The sequence below is a fragment of the Eulemur rufifrons genome, chromosome 18, assembly GCF_041146395.1.
Source record: "Eulemur rufifrons isolate Redbay chromosome 18, OSU_ERuf_1, whole genome shotgun sequence".
NCBI classification, from domain to species: Eukaryota; Metazoa; Chordata; class Mammalia; order Primates; family Lemuridae; genus Eulemur; species Eulemur rufifrons.
Genome location: NC_091000.1, coordinates 4829568 through 4850955, shown reverse-complemented (window position 1 = coordinate 4850955; position 21388 = coordinate 4829568). Strand labels below are relative to the sequence as shown.

The 21388-nt window shown below is 39.1% G+C and overlaps 1 protein-coding gene across 4 annotated transcripts in view; it reads right to left on the bottom strand.

Moving 5' to 3' along the window:
- GALNT7 (polypeptide N-acetylgalactosaminyltransferase 7) overlaps positions 1 to 21388 on the bottom strand; it is a 128342-nt gene that overhangs the window by 8752 nt on the left and 98202 nt on the right. For 2 of the 4 annotated variants that reach the window (XM_069493336.1, XM_069493338.1), the window contains exons 3-8: positions 16273 to 16439; positions 12755 to 12885; positions 12433 to 12512; positions 9604 to 9786; positions 6265 to 6382; positions 4643 to 4765 (exon numbers count right to left, since the gene is read on the bottom strand). In XM_069493336.1, the coding sequence (XP_069349437.1) occupies positions 4643 to 4765; positions 6265 to 6382; positions 9604 to 9786; positions 12433 to 12512; positions 12755 to 12885; positions 16273 to 16439 (802 nt within the window). Of the gene's footprint in view, positions 1 to 4642; positions 4766 to 6264; positions 6383 to 9603; positions 9787 to 9927; positions 10111 to 12432; positions 12513 to 12754; positions 12886 to 16272; positions 16440 to 21388 lie in introns of all 4 variants that reach the window. The other 2 variants (XM_069493337.1, XM_069493339.1) reach the window with 2 other exon arrangements.

The window sequence follows — 21388 nt, the reverse complement described above, 5'->3', positions numbered from 1 at the left end:
AATCTGCAGCAACAAAGTGAAGCGAAAGAAACACGCACACAGGAAGGGTCGCTGGTGAGATCTGCATGCTGGAGACACCAGGACACAGCTAGGAATGGAAACGAAAGGCAGGCGCTATCGCTATCAGCCACACAGGGGGAAGCACCATGGTTTGCAGAGGCTGCTCCACAGAGGACATCGGCACCTCTCCCACTGGAGTAGCAACAGCCATTCCCCTATGGAACCCCAGAGAGGGGCAGGCAGCTGCACACCCCTGCACCACCCAAGAAGCAGGTGCTCTTAAGCCAATTTAGGAAAGGATCTGCACATCTCCCATGCCCCCGCGAGTCCTGACCCGGAAGCCGTGGCCACTCTGCTAGTGCCACACTGCAGACCTGGGCTCTGTGGCTGCAATGGGCCTGCCCACATCTCAGACACTGGAGCCATAGCCCTGGTGAGCTAGTTTGCATGCTGGGCCCCAGAGTCAAGCCCTCACTGCACATGCCCCAACTCGAGGACCAGCTCAGCCACCAAGGAGAGTTAGAGCTCACCCCAACCCAGCAGCTGCTGTAATCTACATACACCTGTGCTCCCACCATTCTTGGCTCCCCAGCTGCTTTACAAGCATCTGAGCCTTGAAAACTACTACCAATGCGGCAGCGAAGTACCTGTCCCCCAAGCACCAGCTCAGCCACCATAGCAAGCTAGGTCCCACTCTGACCCCAGGGCTGCTCTAACTCTGAGCATGCCTGTGCTCATATTCTCAGCTACCCTGGCTTTCCAGAAGCATCTGGCACCTTACATGCTGTTACCAATGTGGCAGCAGGGTGCCTATACCCCAGCTACCAGGGCTATTAGCACCTCAGATCCTAGAGCCACCGTCCCTCCACTTGTGCTCATGCTTCGGGTCTCAGCAACATGGCCACTCCACAGGCCCCACTTGTGGGACATCAGTGCCACCACCACTGCAAGTGAGCCAACAAGTCAGACTCAGTGCAGAGATGGATCCCCTCAGCCAAAACTCTCCTAGTGAGAGAAAAATAGATATGGTTGGCCTTGGCAACCATATCAACCGAATACCCCAATATTCTTCAGAGCCACTACAGACATCCACAGCTTTAGTCATACAGGATTCCTGCAATCTTTGTCAGCACTGACCTCAGCAAGCACAGCTACACAGAGAATGCACAGCTGGCATCTTCACTGGTGCCAGAACTACTGCACTCCACCCACCAAGTGCCTCACACCACCCCCCACGTAGGGGAAAGTCTTTCCACACTGAAACTAAAAGTCTGCAAGAAATGACTGGTCCACCAAATACACAGACATCAACATAAGGCAACAAGAAACAAGAAAAACCAAGAAGGTATAACACCACTAAAAGAACACAATAATCTCCCAGTAGCAGACCACCCCCCAATTGAGATATATGAACTGCCTAACAAAGAATTCAAAATAATTGTTTTAAGGAAGCTCAATGAACTTTGATAAAATACAGAGAAACAACTGAATGAAATCAGAAAAACAATAAACAACCAAAACGAGAAATTTACAAGAGAGATTGAAATTATTTAAAAAAAAAAAATCAAACAAATTCTGGAGCTGAAAAAAACAATGAATGAAATAAAAAATGCAACACAGGTATTAATAGCAAAATTGACTAAGCAGAAGAAAGAATCTGTGAACTTGAAGACAGATTATTTGAAAAAATACAGTCAGAGGACAATAAAATAAAAAGGAATATAAAAAGCTTACAGAATTTACGGGACAGCATCAGAAAAGCAAATATTTAAGACATAGGAATGCAATAAAGAGACGTGAGAGACAAAGGTGGGAAAAGCTCATTTAAATAATAGCAGAAAACTTTCCAAATCTGGGGAAAGATATAAATATCCAGGTACAGGAAGGTCAAAGATCTCCAATCAGATTTAATCCGAAGACTACACCAAGACATATTATAATCAAACTGTCAAAAATCAAAGACAAAAGGAAGATACTAAAAGCAGCAAGAGAAAAGAAGCACATAACATATAAGGGAGTTTCAGTACAGCAAGCAGCAGATTTCTCAGCAGAAACCTTATAGGCCAGGGGACAGTAGGATGATATATTTAAAGTGCTGAAGAAAAGAAACTGACAGCCAAGATACTGTTCCCAGCAAAGCTGTCCTTTAGAATGAAGGAGATATAAAGACTCATAGACAAACAAAAGCTGAAGGAGTTCATCACTACTAGATCTGTTCTACAAGAAGTGCTAATGCGAGCTCTTCAAACTCAAAGAAAAGGATGCTAATTAGTAACGTGAAAACATATGAAAGTATAAAACTCACTAGTAAAAATAAGTGCACAGTCAAATTCAGAATACTCTAATACTATAATGGTGGTGTATAAATCACTTATATCTTTAGTATAAAGGTTCAAGACAAAACCGTTAAAATAATAATACCTACAATAATTTGTTAAGTGATATACAACATAAAAAGATAGAAATTGTGAATTCAAAAACATAAAATGTTTTGGGAGCATGAAATAAAATTGTAGCGTTTTTGTACATAATCAAAGTTAAGTTGTTATCAACTTAAAATAGCCTGTTATAAGATGATTTATGTAAGCACCATGGTAACCACAAAGCAGAAACATACAGTAGATACACAAATGATAAAAAGGAAGGAATCAAAGCATACCATTAGAGAAAAATCACCTAACCACAAATGAAGACAGCAAGAAGGGAAGAAAGAATCTACAAAACAACCAAAAACAATTAACAAAATGGCATTATTAATCCTTACCTATCAATAATTACATTGAATGTAAATGGATTGAATTCCCCAATCAAAACACATAAAGTGGCTGAATGGATAAAAAGAAATAAACAAGACCCAACTATCTGCTGCCTACAATAGATTCACTTTATTTTTAAAGACACCATAAATTGAAAGTAAAAATATGGAAAAAGATACTCCATGCAAATGGAAGCCAAAAGAGAGCAGGGGTAGCAATGCCAAAAGCACAGGCAACAAAAGCATAAATAGACAAAAGGAATTGTATCAAACTAAAAAGCTTCTGCATAGCAAAGTAAACAATCAACAAAGAGACAATCTAGGCATAGAGAACATATCTGCAAAACATATATCTGATAAGGGGTTAATATCCAAAATATATAAGGAACTCAAACAACTCAATAGTAAGGAAACATCCTGATTTAAAAATAGGCCAAGGACCTGAACAGACATTCCTGAAAACATACAAATAGGCCAACAGGTACATGAAAAAATGCTCAACATCACTATTCATCAGAGAAATGCAAATTAAAACCACAAGACATTACCTCACACATGTTAGAATGGCCATTATCAAAAAGATAAAAGATAACAAGTGTTGATGTCAATGTGGAGAAATTGGAGCTTTTGTACACTGTTGGTAGGAATGCAGAATGGTGCAGCTACTATGGATAACAGTATGGAGGCGCCTCAAAAAATTAAAAATAGAAGTACTGTATGATCTAGAAATCCCACTAATAGGTATAGATCCAAAGGATGTGAAATCAGTATGTTGAAGAGGTGTCTGCACTCCCACGCTCATTGAAGCATTATTCACAACTGCCAAGATGTGGAATTAACCTAAGCGTCCATCAACAGATGAATGGGCAAAGAAAATGTGGTATATACACCAATGAAATACTTTTCAGTCTCACACAAAAAAGAAGGAAATCCTGTCATTTTCCACAACATGAATAAACCTGGAGCACATTATGTTAAGTGGAATAAACCAGGCACAGAAAGACAGATACTGCGTGATCTCACACGTGTGGAGTGTAAAAAAGTCGAACCCACAAAAACAAAGAATAAAATGGTCGTTGACAGAAGCTGGGGGTTGGGAAGATTGGAGAGATTTTGGTCAAAGGACACAAAACTTCAGTTGACAGGAAGAATAAAGTGAACAGATTTATTATACATCATGGTGACTACAGTTAATAATATACTGTATATATGAATATTGCTAAGAGAGTAGATTTCTAGTGTTCTCACCATAAAACATATATAATATAATGCATATGTTAAATAGTTTGATTTAGCCATTCAAGAATGTATACATGTATCAAAACATTATGCTGTAAACTATAAATATATATAATATTTACTTGTCAATTAAAAAAATAAGTTAAAAAATGGGGTACAATGAATAATCTTAAAGAACTACATGATATTAGGCTGGGTGTGGTGGCTCATGCTTGTAAGCCCAGCATTTTGGGAGGCCAGGAAAGGAGGATCACTTGAGGCCAAGAGTTTGAGATCAGCCTGAGTGACATAGCAAGACCCTGTCTCTACAAAAAAATAAAAAAATTAGCCAGGCATGGTGGCATGTGCCTGTAGTTCCACCGACTTAGGAGGCTGAGGTAGGAGGATCACTTGAACCCAGGAATTCGAGGTTACAATGAGCTATGATCGTGCTACTGCACTCCAGCCTGGGCCACAGAATGAGAATCTGTCTCTAAAAAAAAAAAAAAAAGAACACGACATCTCATGAATAAGTCTCGCCTAAGTTGAAGGTGAGAACTGGCATCAAATCTGTTCATTCCCTAAGCTGACATTTAAGCGACTACTACAGTGTGTGGTACGTAAGTGTTAGTTCCCTATCCTTCTCCTCTTTTTAGCCAAAAAACTCACCTTTAGAGTTGGAGAAGAACCAACAGAAATAGGTGGAGGGTTTCCTTGCCAGCCCTCAAGACGGTAGATGTGTCCAACACGAGAACAAGGGACAAACAATAATTTGCCACCACACTGCCATATCTACCAAAGGAAAACACATGTTGAGGAAGTTGTTTCAAAAAAAATAAATTTTAACTGAAAAATTGTCTTGTAAATATAAATCTATAATCTAAATTAGGTGCAATGTTCACATGGAATTCACAAACTAAATAAATTCTAAAATAATGTTCTTGCTTAAAAACTCAGATAATAACAAAGAAGGCAACAGGAAATACGGCAATGAACTGTTACTAAGGGGCCTCTTCCTGCAGAGTCGTAGCCCCTAGCAACTTTTTCCCACAGCAGCCTTGCAAGCCACGCAGATTCTTCATTTCCAGCTCATCCGTCATTCCCACTGCTAAAATATTTCCTACCTGGGTGATTACTATAATAACCTCCTAACTGGCTTCTTCCCCTTCAGCTTCTCTCTGCTTAACTCTATCCTTATTTATAGCAAGAGATTATTATAGCTGAAGGGCAGCTTTGGGTCGTGTTACTCCCTTGCTGAATACCTTTGATGGTTCTCCACAGCTTATCAAATCAAGTAAAAATCTGTTAACTCAGCATTAAAGGCTCTCTTCAATATGGTCCTAACAATTCTGTCCACTTTACCTTCTTAGATAGATGTCTTTCTTATTCACGCTGCCTTTTTCTGCTAGACTGTGCTCCCTGCTGTTTCCTGAATATGTTCTTTTTGCTTAGAATCCCCTCCCCTCCCTTTATCTCTGCTTATTGACAGCATCCCATCTTTCTAGTTCTGCCTCAAATTCTGCCTCCAGCACCAGGCCGTTTGTTAGTCACACCCACTGAATGCCACTCTGCCTTCTTGTTCTATTACAAATTTAAGCATAATTCTAATCTCTTCTTACTGACTGTCAGATCCTTGAGACCAGAGACTGGGTCACTCCTCTTCTATCCCTTACAGTGCCAAGCACAGGACATTTAAGACAAGAGGTAACGAATACCTGTTTAACTCAAGCTGTGACATAGTTCTCTCTCTCTTTTTTTTTGGAATGGGGGTGGGAGTGGGGGTTGAGGTGGGGTGAGCACAGAAGGGAGTACTGCTCAAGGACTGCCTCAGCGACAGGGGGACAGGGGAGGTGCTGCAGGAACACAGCTCCAGTGTCAGCCTGAGGAGGCACAGTCACTGTGGGGGTCTGCTTCTGTCTTGAGTCATCATGTCCTATAGACAAGGGTGACTAGTCAGTGGAGGGTCAACTGTGGCCCTAAGATATGCAGATTCTCCAAAGGGCGTCTAGAATAAAAGGCTCCAGTGTACAGAAAGCATGGAAGGGGGGAGTATTTTCACTTCTGAAGTTTCTTGGCCACAATTTTGAGCTGAGCCCTGTAAATATGTGGTAAGTTTGAAGCTTGAATTTTGTTGTATTTTTCCCAAAAGCCATATATTTTTGTTTAGTTATTCCTTGGAATTTGGAGAAATTTATTTTACTTTTTTTTTTCAACAAGAAATCAACTTTATCTGAAAGTTACAAAAGTCAGTAACTACTTGGAAAACTGTATCTGTTTAAACAAAATGTTACCTTGTATGAGATCTCAAAGTTTTCACCACCCCAAATCTGGAGACCTGGATCATAGAGACCCAGTTCAAAGAAGAACTCTCGTTCGATGGCAAATAATCCCCCAGCCATAGCTGGGGACCTAAGAAAAAGAAATACGGCAATAACCATTAAAGACAAATCCCCAATATCCCTTCACCAACAGACAAGAAGCCTTTTAGAATGCAGCCTAAATAATGCACAGAACAGACAAAACTGATGGACAAACATTAAGAAATTATAAAGCCTTTACAAAACAGCCTGTTCATAATTCTGTAATAAATTTACCAGTTTCTAAGAGAAACCAAATTACAGTTCATTACAAAGTAGAGCACTGTGTTATTCCGCCATTAGAGGGCGCCTTGGTTCCTTCGTTGATTTAAAAATTAAGCCTTAGTTCTGGCTAAAATAGAATTTTCTTTCACTCTTAAAAACATTGAGCCGTACAGCCGTGGTCTGCTAACTGCTCCTGCAATGATTTATGAGTCATTCTGGGATGAATGAAACCATACACCATGGAAGCAGTCTGTCATTTTTTAATTTTATAGCTCAGGGGCTTGCCAAATAAGGGTGTAAATCATTGTAGAACAGCCACAGTTCATTCAGAGTTTGCAAATGTAGCACAGAAATCACACAGGAGAATCAGACATGGCTGTTTACTGTGCTAGGAGGTATGAATGCAAACAGGTGCTCTGTGGGACTTCTTGAATGATCTTAAATTGGGTACTTTTTAGGGGCAAGAGAATAAAGATTTGGTAGCTTTTTAGGGACAAGTCACTCCCACCATTGGGAGAAATGATAACAGAATAGTTTCCATCCAGCTCCCTGCCCCTCACCCCTGAGCAATTAATTATTAATGCATCGTGATTCTTCCATGTTAGGGTATGTAAACACTGTCAGGGTCCCTTCCTCATCGTCACACCTAATGTTCAATCTATCGCTGAGTCCTATTACTTCTACCTCGAAAATATATCTTAAGTCTGTCCACTTCTAATTTCACTGTCTCCATCCAAGATCAAGCCCATGCTGCTCAGACTGTGCGGTGTCTCCCGAACATACGTCCTTTATTCTATCCCACCCCGCCCAAGTCCAAGCACACAGCAGCCAGAGCAGACTCAGTGTGGGCCCAGGTGAGGCCAGCCCCTCCTGCTCTGCAGGCTCTTCCTGTGAGTTCGTCACTGCTCTGCTCTCGCCTGGAACGTGCCAAACTCCCTTCTGTCTCAGGCCTTCACTTACACTATTCATGCTTCTGAAATGTGCTTTCTCCTTTTCTCGAAGGCTGACTCCTCACCCTTCAGGTCTCAGCCTCAGTGATGCTTTGTCAGAGGCCCTTCCGGTCCTCCAGGCTGGATTAGGTTTCCCTTTCCATGAGCTCGTGCACCGTGGGACTTTTCTGCCTACTACTGATCACCGCGGCTGTTTCAGTCATTTATGTAGTTACCTGGGTAATTTCTGTCTGACTCATACTATTTTAAGTTCAATGACGGAACAAATCTTTTTAAATTTATCTCCAGAAAATAGTGCCTGGCAACACAGTAAGCACTCAGTAAATATTTGTTGAGTGGATAAATAATGAGTCAAGTAACATTTTCAGTAGGAAAGGACAATCATGTCAGGAGAAAGTCACTCTCTCATGCCTTTTCTTCTTAAAGTACACTACCTGACTCACTGAATAGCACCATTACGTTTTTGATGACATTTATTTAACCACCATTTAAAATTACTCCATTATAACTGTGTCTTTTTGATCTTTAAATATACTCTCATTCAATGCTGTATATATTTGAAAATGCACTTTAATGTGGAAGCTAGCGAGTTAATTAAATGGAAACCTCCCCTAAATTTTTCTAGCTCATTTTAAACATTTCTTTACTAGCCAGCCCATGGAAGTAACAGAAATATAAATGTACTCAGCACCCTTTCTTTTCTTCCTCCAGAATTATCTGTTAGGTTAAGCAGGTAAGCAATAGATTTCTGGACTATTTTGAGTAAGAAATTTACAAATGAAAATTTAGCTTAAATTTGAATGAAATGAAGCTTAAAGTTCTATAATTTCCTGATGTTTGCCACTCAGTATCTGATATCATGGCATGCCCAGCCCTACCAGCATTTCCATGACACTGGAAGCACCTTCCCAAAACAGAGTTCTAACATTGTCAGCAGCGTAACAGGAGCAAGACCAAAGGCAGAACCACAGGATCAGAAAAATAAAAGCAACACATTTGGGAGAAGGCTACACTAATATTTGAGCAAACATTTCATTTGGGATCACTTTTTGAAAGACAGTAAAATGTTCCAATTAAAAGATCAAAAGAAGCAGACGGGCGAGGTGGTTCACACCTCTAATCCTGGCATTTTCACAAAAAAAAAAAAAAAAATAATAATCCTGGCATTTGGGGAGGCCAAGGCAGGAGGATCACTTGAGGTCAGGAGTTCAAGACCAGCCTGGGCAATGTAGTGAGACCCTATCTCTACAAAAAATTTAAAAAATTAGCCAGGTGTGGTGGTGGACACCTGTAGTCCCAGCTACTCAGGAAGCTGAGGTGGGAGGATGGTTGGAGTTCAGGAGTTGGAGGCTGCAGTGATCCATGATCGTGCCACTACACTCCCGCCTGGGCGACTGAGTGAGACCCTGTCTCTTAAAAAAAAAAGAAAGATCAAAAGAAGATAGTAACATAAATTGTTCTACTTGAAGAACCATAAGAAGGAACAAAAGCTGATTTTAGAATAGTTTTCCTTTAATCAAACATTCTTCTGAGAATGAAACAATGAAGGATTCTACATAACATTTTCTAAAGTTATGTATTTTATTCATCAGATTTAACTGCTACAAAATTAGTCCTTGAGAGCTGGCATAAAAACAAAAGGGAGAAAAACCCAAAATGTTCTACTAGTGCCTTTCATTGTTAACGTTATACCGAAGGCATCAAAGAGGAAGTAACAGTCTTGGATAACAAGCAATTTAATATATTTTAAATTTCTAGAATGACATCATCAAAAGAATAAAATTTGATGTCTAGTGTAGGACAGGAGAGCAAAGATTTTCCTTTTTTCATTCATACTTGGAATTAATGTTATTTACATTATTTTTTTTTTTTTCAATGAAAGAGTGTAATTCCCAGTAGTAGAGATTTCATTTAGGGTAAAAGCAATTTTAATGGAGCAAATGTGAATTCAAAGCTCTGAAACAGTATAAGGAAAGATGCCCTTTCAGAATCTGAGACAGCATGTACAGTTTTAGTAACAAATTTTTAGCTTGGCAAGAGGTTAACAGGTTAGCAGCAACTGGAGAAAAGAAAAATATGTAAGTGATTTAGTGATTACCGATACGGTTCAGTTTTTGTCTTTCTCAGTCTCTTCTCTTGAAGGGTCAGAGGCACCCGTTTCCAGAGCATACTCCAATCCCATGCTCCTCGGGCAAACCCATCTTCATCACCACCCCCTTGGGGTACAATTTCATATGTGTTGCCATTTATGACATCTATAAGCGGCACAGTGCAAATGGTTCTGCATTGTGTTGATGATGGCAGCAATGATCGAATGGAAGCGTACGTACGGACACACATATTTATACGAGTTCATGCGGAAGGAAAAAAAAAGTACTTAGGTAAACATTCAACAAAAGAAAATAAAAGTAATAATCTTTACCGATAAGGTTCAGTTTTATGTTTTCTTTTGGCCTTTTCCTTGTGGCTTAGGGGAATACGTTTCCATAGTAAACTCCAGTCCCAGGCCCCTCTGGCAAAACCATCTTCATCCCCACCTTGCTGTGGTTCAATGGAATAATCATTCCCATCTATGTAATCTATTAGAGGCACAGTACATGTAGTTCTGAAACATTTACAGAAAATAAAAAAGCATTTAAGAACCCCAAACTGACTGGTTTAGCATGCCTTTTTGTTGTTGATTTGTTTTTGCACTAGGGGACTTTAAACTCTAATGGAAAATAGAGTAAATGAAAGTCCCATAAAAGCCAAAGAGCCTGTTTGTGTAAGGGCAGGAGACAGGAGACCTCCCCCTAGGCTTTCAGACAGATGCCAGGGACAAAGCCATTTCATTGAGCTTAATAGTGTTTTCTCCTCCCTTTGGTCCCACAGGCAACTATCTCTTGGCAATTTTGCATTATTTACAAGATATTCCTGCCTGTCATTTTCCTCACTTATTCCTCATTAAAAAATGTGTGTGTGTGTGTGTGTGTGTGTGCACAGATGGTACTTGCCACATTCTTAGCAGTTCTCCCAACTCTGTTGCTTTCTACTTCTTTGCATACAGTTATTATGAAAATGTATTTCTGTATTTTCACTTGATCTTCTTCCCCACTCCTTTGACTTTAAAAAACAGCTTTTATCACAAAAGACCAAATACCAAAAACCAAAAAAAAAAAAAAAAAAAAAAAATTCTACTGTACTATATTGTTGCTTTTTAAAAAAACAAGCAAAAAAGTCCCTCGAAATCTGCTGAAGAACTTAGGAAGTGATCTGAGAATTTAGAGCAAAAAAATCTCTTATACTTAGGCGTCACACAAATGTTAGTGCTATATCACCACAGACGTCGAGGCGACGTGACAAAGATAACCTGGTACTCTGCTCCTTTCAATGCTCATCTCATAATAAAGGATTTTAAAATGTATTTTCCTAAAATGGAGACTATAGCTTTTCATAAGCAGGTCAAGGTACTTTGTAGATGTTTAGACACCAAAGAAAAGGGAAAAACCTGTGTGGCCTCAAGCTTTAATATGGGAGGTGTGGATTCTAGAAATGTGCTTCATTCCCTGCAGAGTGTGAACTCTCAGAGGTTCACCGTGGGATTCGAGGGGCTGCCACTGGAATCTGTGGAAACTACTTCCTCCCGCCCAGAGGACTGCTAGAATTCACCTGGGAAGAGTTACCTGATACCTGCTCAGTGATCTTTCCCTACTTCTCATGACTTTCACACTTTTAAATACATGGTGCAGTGCAAAGGGTTCTAGAGAGATCTCAGTTTGACAGTTTCTTAGCTATCTGATTTAGGGCTAGTTATTTAATTTCTCTAAGCCTCAGTATTCTCTTCAGTCAAATGGAGATAATAATCTCTATCTTGCAGGGTTGCCGTGAGGACTGAATCAGACAGCATGTGAAACATGTTTATGATAGGCTCTCACATTAAATCTGCACATGAGGCCAGGCATGGTGGCTCATGCCTGTAATCCCAGCCCTTTGAGAGGCCAAGGTGAGAGGATCGCTTGAGGCCAGGAGTCTGAGACCAGCCTGGGCAACGTAGCACGGCCTCCCTCCATCTCTATAAAACAATTTTAAAAATTAGCCGGGCATGGTGTCATGTGTCTGCAGTCCCAGCTACTTGGGAGGCTGATGCAGGAGGATCGCTTGAGCCCAGGAGTTTGAGGTTACAAAGGAGCTACGATCATGCCACCATACTCCAGCCTGTGCGACAGAGTGACTCTGTCTCAAAAAGAAATAAAAATAAATAAATAAATAAATCCACTCATGATTAAATCCTCCAAAGTCTTTCTTTGACTCATACCATTTGCCACAGGGACATGACCTACTTTCCTAGATTCTGAAATAGTCAGAATTCTGGACTAGAAGGAAGGCTTTCAGACCTAGGAACTCATGGTGCCTTCTGTTATTTCAGACATTTCTGGAAACTTAATGGTGATTGCCACATTTTCATGGTATAGTTGTCTATTTCTAAACTTTAAAGTTTCTGTAGGAACTCAAAGCCTAGGCACAAGTAATAGTTGATACTTACTATCTAAAGTAACAATTTAAAAGGGCATAAAAATTGGCAGGTATAATTTTAAAGCATTTGTCCTCAAGTCTTTAGCCCTCTTACCCCAGTTTAGCTAGAGCAACTAAAATAGCTCTTAGAGAAGTTTCTTGAAGATAGAGGAAGTCTCAATCACCCAACCACGAGACGATTCTCCTGTGAGAAACCCTAGGTTTCTCTCTCTCAAATGCCAGACTGCCTACATTTGAATCAGCTCAAAGTATAATCATTCTAGCTCCACCCAAGGAAACAACTAACTGAGGGATAACGCTTAAAACTTAACACTTGATGCACTAATAGAACTGAATCAAAGAATGAGAATATTTGCCCTTCCAGGACAAGGTTTACTTTTCAACCAGGAAAGAAAAAAAAGCAAGGCAATGTTACCTGTCCTTAGATATGGGAGCTACAAGTGGTGCATACCAGTTAACTGCCACCTCACAGTGGGCATCAAGGTATATCAAAACCTTAAAAAAAAGAGGCAGGGTGAAAGAATGCTCCTCGTATGGCACATCATATATTACACACAATTTAAAATTAGATGCTAATAAAAATTAGCCTTATAGTCAATTTGACACACAAGTTATCTGTTTAAGCCAGCATTCTCATTTTAAATTAAAAAAAAAAAAAAGACAGGGTGATTAAAAATGTATATGATTTAGTTACCAAATCCAAAATGTTGACATTGTGGAGATCAAATGTTTCCTACCTGTCCGAGTTTAGCCTTCTGAGCACCAATACTTCGTGCTTGAATTAAACCTTCTCTTCTCTCATTTCGAAATACCTTTACGAGGCCATTCCACAGCTTAATATATTCATCCAGTTTCTCTTTTAAGTGTTCTATGAATAAAGAAAATTCAATCAGTATTATAAGTTAGACTTATGTATAGAAACCAATTAATTATTGTTTTTCTCAAGCAATAAGGATAGGAAATAGGTGCACTGGGTAGACAGTAACTTTGCATGGACCAGATTGAAAGTTTATTAAGAAGGAAGGTGAGGCCGGGCGCGGTGGCTCACGCCTGTAATCCTAGCACTCTGGGAGGCCGAGGCGGGTGGATTGCTCAAGGTCAGGAGTTCGAGACCAGCCTGAGCGAGACCCCGTCTCTACTAAAAATAGAAAGACATTATATGGACAACTAAAAATCTATATAGAAAAAATTAGCCGGGCATAGTGGCGCATGCCTGTAGTCCCAGCTACTCGGGAGGCTGAGGCAGTAGGATCGCTTAAGCCCAGGAGTCTGAGGTTGCTGTGAGCTAAGCTGACGCCACGGCACTCACTCTAGCCTGGGCAACAAAGTGAGACTCTGTCTCAACAACAAAAAAAAAAAAAAAAAAAAAAAAAAAGAAGGAAGGTGAAGTGCATTATTTAAGTTTTGAGCTGACTATGTCTACAGAGAAAACTGGTCAGCCTGAGAACTATCAAACATCCCTCTAAACATTAAATAATGATCATGGCAATTGACAGTTGAGATACATTATAACATTTTTTTTAAGTTTACACGTTAATGCCAAATCTGAAAGCTTGCAGACACAACGTTTTGTTTGCTATTAGCAAAAGCACCGGCCCTGGATTTCTGAGGATGCGCTGGCCGCTAATGAAATTATGCAGCCTCACTGGAATCCGCACGGGCTGCAGGTTATTAACACTTGTTTCTGGACCATCTTTCTCCAGCCACAGTCAGGGCTGAAAGCTGCCATCTTGGTGTGACGAATATGGTCCCCACCAAGCTGGCAAATGACAACAAAAGGAGGGTGGGGGGGACGATGGGAAATTACTTAATGGGTACAAAGTACATTATCTGGGCAACAGATGTGCTAAAAGCACAGACTTCACTGCTACGCAATATCTATGTACAAAACCACACTTGTACCCCTTAAAGTTTTACAAATAAAAAAATAAAAATCTCCATTTTCACCATATCGTAAGCATCAACAAGTGTACATAATTATGTTAGGTTATAATTACATGTGTATAACATATGCTTCTAATTTAATAGAGGAAATTTTGTGTTATAAAAACCACACACATTTGGCAAAGTTCCCATTTTGGCTTCCCACTGTAAGAGACCAGCTTTTGTTTGTATCACTCTGAGTCCATGAAGTTGTCTCACCATGGCCAAAACAAGCTCCTGGATCCTTTAAAGAAGCTTCTTGCGGACACAAAAATTGTTTTAAAATTATTTAAAAATTTGGCCCATGAATACACAATCACAAAAAAAAAAATTGCTGTATTTAGAGACGAGCTAGTGGTTAAATGGGCAAATCAGATTATACACTTAGTAGTTTACTCATTTTAGGGAATTTATTATTAGCAAGACACCCACACATGGGTATTTGGAATTGAGAAAAAACATTTCCCTCTTTTTATTCTGGCACCCAGTTTTAGTTAAGCATTAAAAAATTAAATGCTTTTGCTTAATCATGTTTTTTCCCCAGAAAACCCAGGTAATTTTCCCTTCAAGTTTTTTATTTTTTAAAAAGCCTTTATCCAGTGGTACAATGGGGCAACTATAGTTGACGATAGGTTCCTGTATTTCAGAATAGCTAGAAGTTTTCAAATGCTCCTAACATAAAGCAATGATGGATGTTTCAGGTGAATCTTGTCCCAGTTACCCTGATTTGATCATTGTATGTTGTGTGCTTGTTTCAAGATGTAACATGTAATCCATGAATAGGTACAATTATTATGTATCAATAAAAAAATAAATAAATAAAAAGCCTTTATCATCTTTTTCTTCTTTTTTAAGCCTAGTACAGTCTTAAATTATTTTTTTAAAAGCCTTTCTGAATTCCCTTAGGACCTTTTTTGGATATGCGACCTAAACAAACTTTGAATAAATTTTTATGGACAGAAATGAGTTGATGGCCTGTTCTTCAAATTTAGATTCTTGATTATTATGGCCCAAAAGGGGAAATGGTGAATCCAGTGACTACTGGCTTCTCTGGGATCTTGCACTGCAGCAGCAGACTGGATTAGGGCCCACAATACTCACTGCCCTTCCTGGGAGCAGACCATCTCGCCCTGATCCACCGATGTCAGGCTGAGTCGCCTGACTTGCCGTGGCCACAGTGTGGGTGGAGGCTTTTTTATGAAGCATTATAAAAAGGTATTTTCGTGCTTCCCATGTTCCGTCTTCATGTATAACCTTATATTCAGTGGTGTCGCTACTTGTACACAAAAATTCTATGCAAAAATGCAAACAACCTGTTGTCATTGAATAGTCTGAGCTCTTTGGTCAATTTTCAAAGGCTTCAGTTCAGTTTTGTGACAAGCAAAGAGGAATAAATAAGTATCCAGATTTGGGTTTCGGTAGCATAATTACATTTTTAACATGCTGACTTAGCATCTGAGCTATAGCATTATCCACCTTTTCATATTTATATCATTAAGAAGATAAACTTAACTACTAATTATGTATTTAAAGAAAAAATTTAAAGTTATAATAACTTTAAAAACCCATGTATCTGGAAAAATCACTGCTCAGCCACTCTCTTGCCAAGTTGAACCAATACTAACCGATGCCTCCCTAAATGCTGTAATAACTGGCTCCTAATAAAGAATAAAAACCATAATTTCCTTTTATTCAAAATTCTAAATCAAATATAGAACAAAATAAGGTTTAGAAGATGCTTTCTATTACAAATAAAAATAGTCCCCAGTTCTGGTCAAATTCAATATTTGCATCATCATTCAAATGCAAAATTTAGACTATGAAATAGGTATAGGGATTTCAGTTGGAAAACTACCGATGGAGCTTCACGTGGCAGCTCAATATACATTTTGTATATTGTAAACTGCAATACACATGCAATTGCATTTTTTCAGTCTTTCAATGAATGACCTCTATGATTAAACTTTTGCAAAATCCAAGCCCCAAAGAATTGGTACAGTCTAAGATAGTGGTTAAAGATACAGACTTATGAGCCTATGGATTTAGATGCTAATTACTACCTTTGTGACTTGGCAAGTTACTTAATGTTTCTGAGCCTCATGTGTAAAATGGAGATAATAATAATTTTTACTGCAAAAATTATTGTATTAAATGAAACAATTCATATATTAATATGATGCTTGGCATGGTGTCAATTTGTTGCTAATAGATGCTATCAATGGATGATAAGTTTTAAAAAACTATTTTGAGATTTCATTTTTGTAGTTACATTTTTGCAGTTACTCATAATTAACTCATTTTATAGACAAAATGTTACTTCTATAGCCATTACCTTTGTTACTGAAATCATCGATTAACACAATTTCTGCTAAATATTTTCTTGGAGTCCTTTTAATCACACTGTGGACTGTTCTCATGAGGGTTGACCAGCCTTCATTATGGAACACAATGACAACACTCGAAGTGAGCAGATTTTCATCATAATGCCAATACTTGCATCTGCAAAAAGAAAATTTCAGCATGTTTATTTAGAGGCAATCTATAATGCTTGGCTCCAACCTTGCCATGGTTATATTTTCTGATTAAATTAAATATTATTGACTTAACTAAGGTAAATGAATGAAACACAACCCTTAAAATTTTAACAGAAACACAAGATAGAAGAGAGGAGCTGCTATGAGATAAAGTTGCTCCTACATAAAGCTACTTCATAACCAACACTTAGTGTGTGATAAAAAGAATTAATTTGTGACTTTATGCCAAGGACGCTTAAGATAGTATTTACAGCTATCAGGATGGATTTTTTTTCATGACTTAGATCTCAAGTTTATTTTTCTTTTTGAAACTTGAGCTATTGGTGCAAGAGATTCATTTCGTTTGCTGTAAATAAACCACTATATTACTGTGTTTGAAAGCTATCCTGTTCTATATGGCTAAAATATTCAGAAAAAAAATTAAACAGGTTAACTTAAGGCATATAGCAAGCACTCAAATATTTACTGTTGGATGAATAAACAAAGTTCTGATATTGCTTAGAGCTATTAGATTGGCTAAAGACAGATCTTCAGCTATTGTACAACTATTTGTTTCAGCTATTTGAAACAACTGTAGCAGGAATAAAGTTGTCAGAAGCCTTTTTTTTTTTTTTTTTTTTTTTTTTTTGAGACAGGGTCTAGCTGGCTGGGGCTTTAGTACAGTGGCGCAATCACAGCTCACTGCAATCTCAAACTCCTGGGCTCAAGCGATCCTCCTGCCTAAGAGAAAGCTCTTCTTAACCAGAAGAAACCAAAAACAGGGCCCAATAAAGACTCAAGAAGCCAGGGAAGGCTCAGTGAGTTTCACAGAAGAAAGATGCTGAAAGAGGGCCCTAAAGTGTAACCCAAAGTTACAAGGGGCCAAAAGCTCTCTCGGAATAGTAAGTTTAAATATGTAAGAGTGGAGAAATGTAGATATTATAGGAAGATGCGATAAGCGTTTCCGGAGAGAAACCAGCACAGGCAGAGCAAGGTGTGTCTAATTTTGGATAGGTAGCGGTAATAATCCCCAAACACATATTGTGACCCAGATAGAGACTCAGGCAATATTTTTCTTCATCTGATTCTAACCACTGCACTTACAGTAGCAGAACTGGGTGGGAAGGACAGCAATTTTGATTTATAACAAACACCAGAATAGGTGAAAATATTTAAAACATGAAGGAGATTTGGGACTTGCTGATTTCTAAGATAGGAGATGCAACTTGGGGAAACAGGCAAGGTAGGAACTTTGAATGGGAGACGAAGGGGAGTTGACAACATAGAGGGACTGAAAGAGAGAGGAAGAAGGCAGGCTGAAGACAAAAGCCCAGGCCCATGAGGGACACTTCACTGTCCCAGGGATCGCCAGGCGGAGACCACCTGAAGGCCGTGCACCTTACAGAGGATGGGGTCGAGAGAGCTGGAACAGGGGTGTTTTCCATCTCCTCTCTCCTGTGCAGTTTAGAAATAATAATTCAAAAAATGTAAACTAGATTGTGTGCCAGTAACAACTCTTGGTGTATATTTTTATTACTTTTCTTATACTCATTGTCACCTTTAATCACAGGCTTTCATTTGCCACCATCGGCCTGAATGAAGGGTCTCGAAAAAGTTTAGCTTTTTGGCAGCTTTTCTGGTGTGCCACGGTGAGACGGTTTGCCACGGGGTGCAGCACATAGAAGCAGCGCTCATGATACACAGAGCCTTGATACTAGGCCTCAGAAATGAAAGATGCTCCCCTGGCATTGAGGCAAAACTCCCCATTCCACTTTTCTCACTTTATTGGGGTAGAATTTGTAATAAGTTCTAATAAGAAGGGAGGCCAACTGAAACAAGAATGCCACATTTAGATTGATGGGTCTTGTTACACATTTTTAGACTAATTTCTACTCTCCAGCATCTCATTTTCCAAGAGAGCTTTTAAATCCTCTAATGTGGAGGACAGTAGCGGTTCAGCTTCACTGTAAAACTGCTCTGATCGCAAATATTCACATTCAGATTATAGGCTTGCAATGGTTAAAGCTATAGAGTCAGAGTAATTCTGCAGAGCATTTTCATGGAAGCTACATGGGCCAGGTGCTTGGTATCAGAAGAAAAGAGAATTAAGAAATTTTGTGACTTTTCAATAACTTAAAAACGTAGATTTTAAAACCCAAAATGAAATGCCTAGGAAAAATTTACTTGCATTTTCTCCATATCAGCTATATTTTTAACATCTGTAGTTTGATATAGAGCCTTGTTGTATTTAGACTTTATCACTAAATAATATCTAATTCAGCAGACATGAAAAACTTAACATTTTCAGCCTGTGTGCCATCCATATGTACTATCACGAATCTACAGTAATGTGTGTATGTGTGCACTTGTACCTGTGTGTGGAAGTCATTCGTCTCGCCCCATTTAAAGGGTTGCACCTTACTTCCAGATCATTCACTCACAGTCTCAATAAAAACAGTCATTTTGGATTCTCTTCCCTTAATTCTGTAAGCCACCTAAATATAATAGGGAAGATTCTTTAGGAATAGGAAACAAATCCTCAATTTGGGAAACTGATTTTTAACTGTCCACTTTTATTTTTAAATAAATTGAGAACCTTTCCTACCTTCATCTAAAATCTCTTTTGCTCATTCCCATGATAAAAGGAAGTGGAAAAATGTTTACAATTTACATGAAACAGTGTTGACATCCAATGGCTGAGTAAGTTGCTCATGTAGAATCCAAAGTTTAACTTAGCATTCAGAAATCAATATACATTTTCAACAAAAGGAGAATTACCACCTGTTAAACCGAATTGCTCGAACTCAACAGCGGAGGGGGAGTGGGTTTTAGCTAAGTGCTAAGTTTCTATGCACTGTGATTGGAACCATACAAAGTAAGCCCCTTGAGAACAGGGTATGGCAGGGTTTACTCCCCACAGTGCATTACACAAGCAGAGTAAATCTAAGCATCAAAAGAAATTGATAGGTTAAACCTTTTCATCGTCACTCTCTGGAAATGCCCCATTTTTGTATTTCCCAGGGAAGGCTGGGACTAGCTGATATAAGGGGGTAATACCTATAGCACTTTGTAAGGATGTAATTCCTGTATAAGCATAATCCAAAATTATATTGGCACTGCATTTTTTTCCCACCATATCGTATTGCTAGCTCACAAATCCCTAGAATTTTTCTCTCCAAATTACTGGAAGCCCAGTGTTTTCCATTTTGTGTTTTTGCAGTTGAACTTGGTATAAAATACCATATTTGCACTTAATTGTATTTTATACTGTTGGTTTAGGTGCATGCTTCAGCAGCTTCTGCTCTCTTTGATGATATCTGTCATTTGTTGTATATAACCACCCCTTCCAGTTTTCAATTTTGAAAAACTGGGATATTAAAATTTCACTTCATCTACTATTTATATGGATGAATATGAGGTCAAATATTGTGTTTTAAAGCTAGGCGTTATTCCTGAGAGACTGATATCACTCCATTCATCAATCTACCTAATTGCACTGCCTCTCAAACTACATCTTTTTCTCTTGTCCACAGGAATCTTAAGACTACTTAAATATCCTACTAAATCAAGACGCATTAGGTATCACACAGTCTCCTGGTTACTAGGGTAAGCTCATGTCTTCTTTTAGATACAGTTATGAGTTTGATCTGACTCATTTTCATACACCCATGCTGGCACCTAGTGACAGCTACTTTTTTCTATCTTCTTTTTTTAGAGCCAGGGTCTCATTCTATTGCCCAGGCTGGGGTGCAGTGGCACAATCAAGTTCACTGTAACCTTGAACTCCTGGGCTCAAGCAATCCTCCTGCCTCAGCTTCCCCAATAGCTAGGACTATAGGCACGCACCACTGTGCCTGGCTAATTTTTTAAGGTTTTTTGTTTTTGGTTTTTTTTGTAGAGTTGGGGGAGTCTTGCTATGTTGTCCAGTCTTGCTATGAACTCCCAGCCTCAAATGATCCTCCCACCCCAGCCTCCCAAAGTGCTGGAATTACAGGTGTGAGCCACCATGCCCGGCCTAATGGCTACTTTTTACATACGCCTAAATGATTTCCCTTAGGATCTTACTGCACATCAATGTCAAGTTTTCAGAACTAAATTTTTTCTCTCCCCTTTGGAAAATAAAAGCCAATATTCTCCCACCGCCAGTTTCCTAAAAATCTCTCTTTTTCTCCCTAATACCTCTGGATTACTGACAGCACTTCCTCTGAAACTCATCTGGCAAATTCCTTAATATCTGGTGCTGTAAGAGGCTTTAAAGGCCTCAGCAAATCTAATGCCCTCTAAAGATGTTATAAAACTTTCAATATGGAAACCACTTCTGCAGATAACTAAGAAGGCAATAAAAAAGTATTACACGTCTGTTTTTTTCTCATATATTAAAATCATATAATATGCCTTAATAATCTGCCTTCCCTTTGCTTTTTCATTATTTTACTCCAAATTGAATTTTAAAACAATTTTTTTATTATCTCTGCAGATACCACTTGGCATGTATATCTGGAACATCTACTTTTCTGAAAGCTGCCCATCACTCAACCCTGTGGAGGTCCCCTTCTCTTCAGAACCCCTTAAAGGGCAGTTCCTGAGTAGAAGAGACCATATCATGTCATCCCTGGGCCAACAGAATGGACTAGAAGTGAACACCTCTTTGAGCTCGGCCAATCAGAGTCCCACTCTCTGAATTTTGAGCTTCTGAGATTCCAGCTGGTTTCTATTAGGCTCTAGGCAAGGGTTGGGCAGCTATTTGCATGGAGAAGCAGAGAAAGAGAGAAGTGGAGATGAGAGCTCATGAATTCTCAGAGAGAGCATGTGACTTTGGTTCTCGATTTTTCAATTTTCAACTTTCAATTCCTGCTTTGGAGTCTCCCAGGGCTGTCACGTGTACTTCCTGGCCTTGGGTTCTATAAGATACTCCTACATCCTTTCAATTAGTAG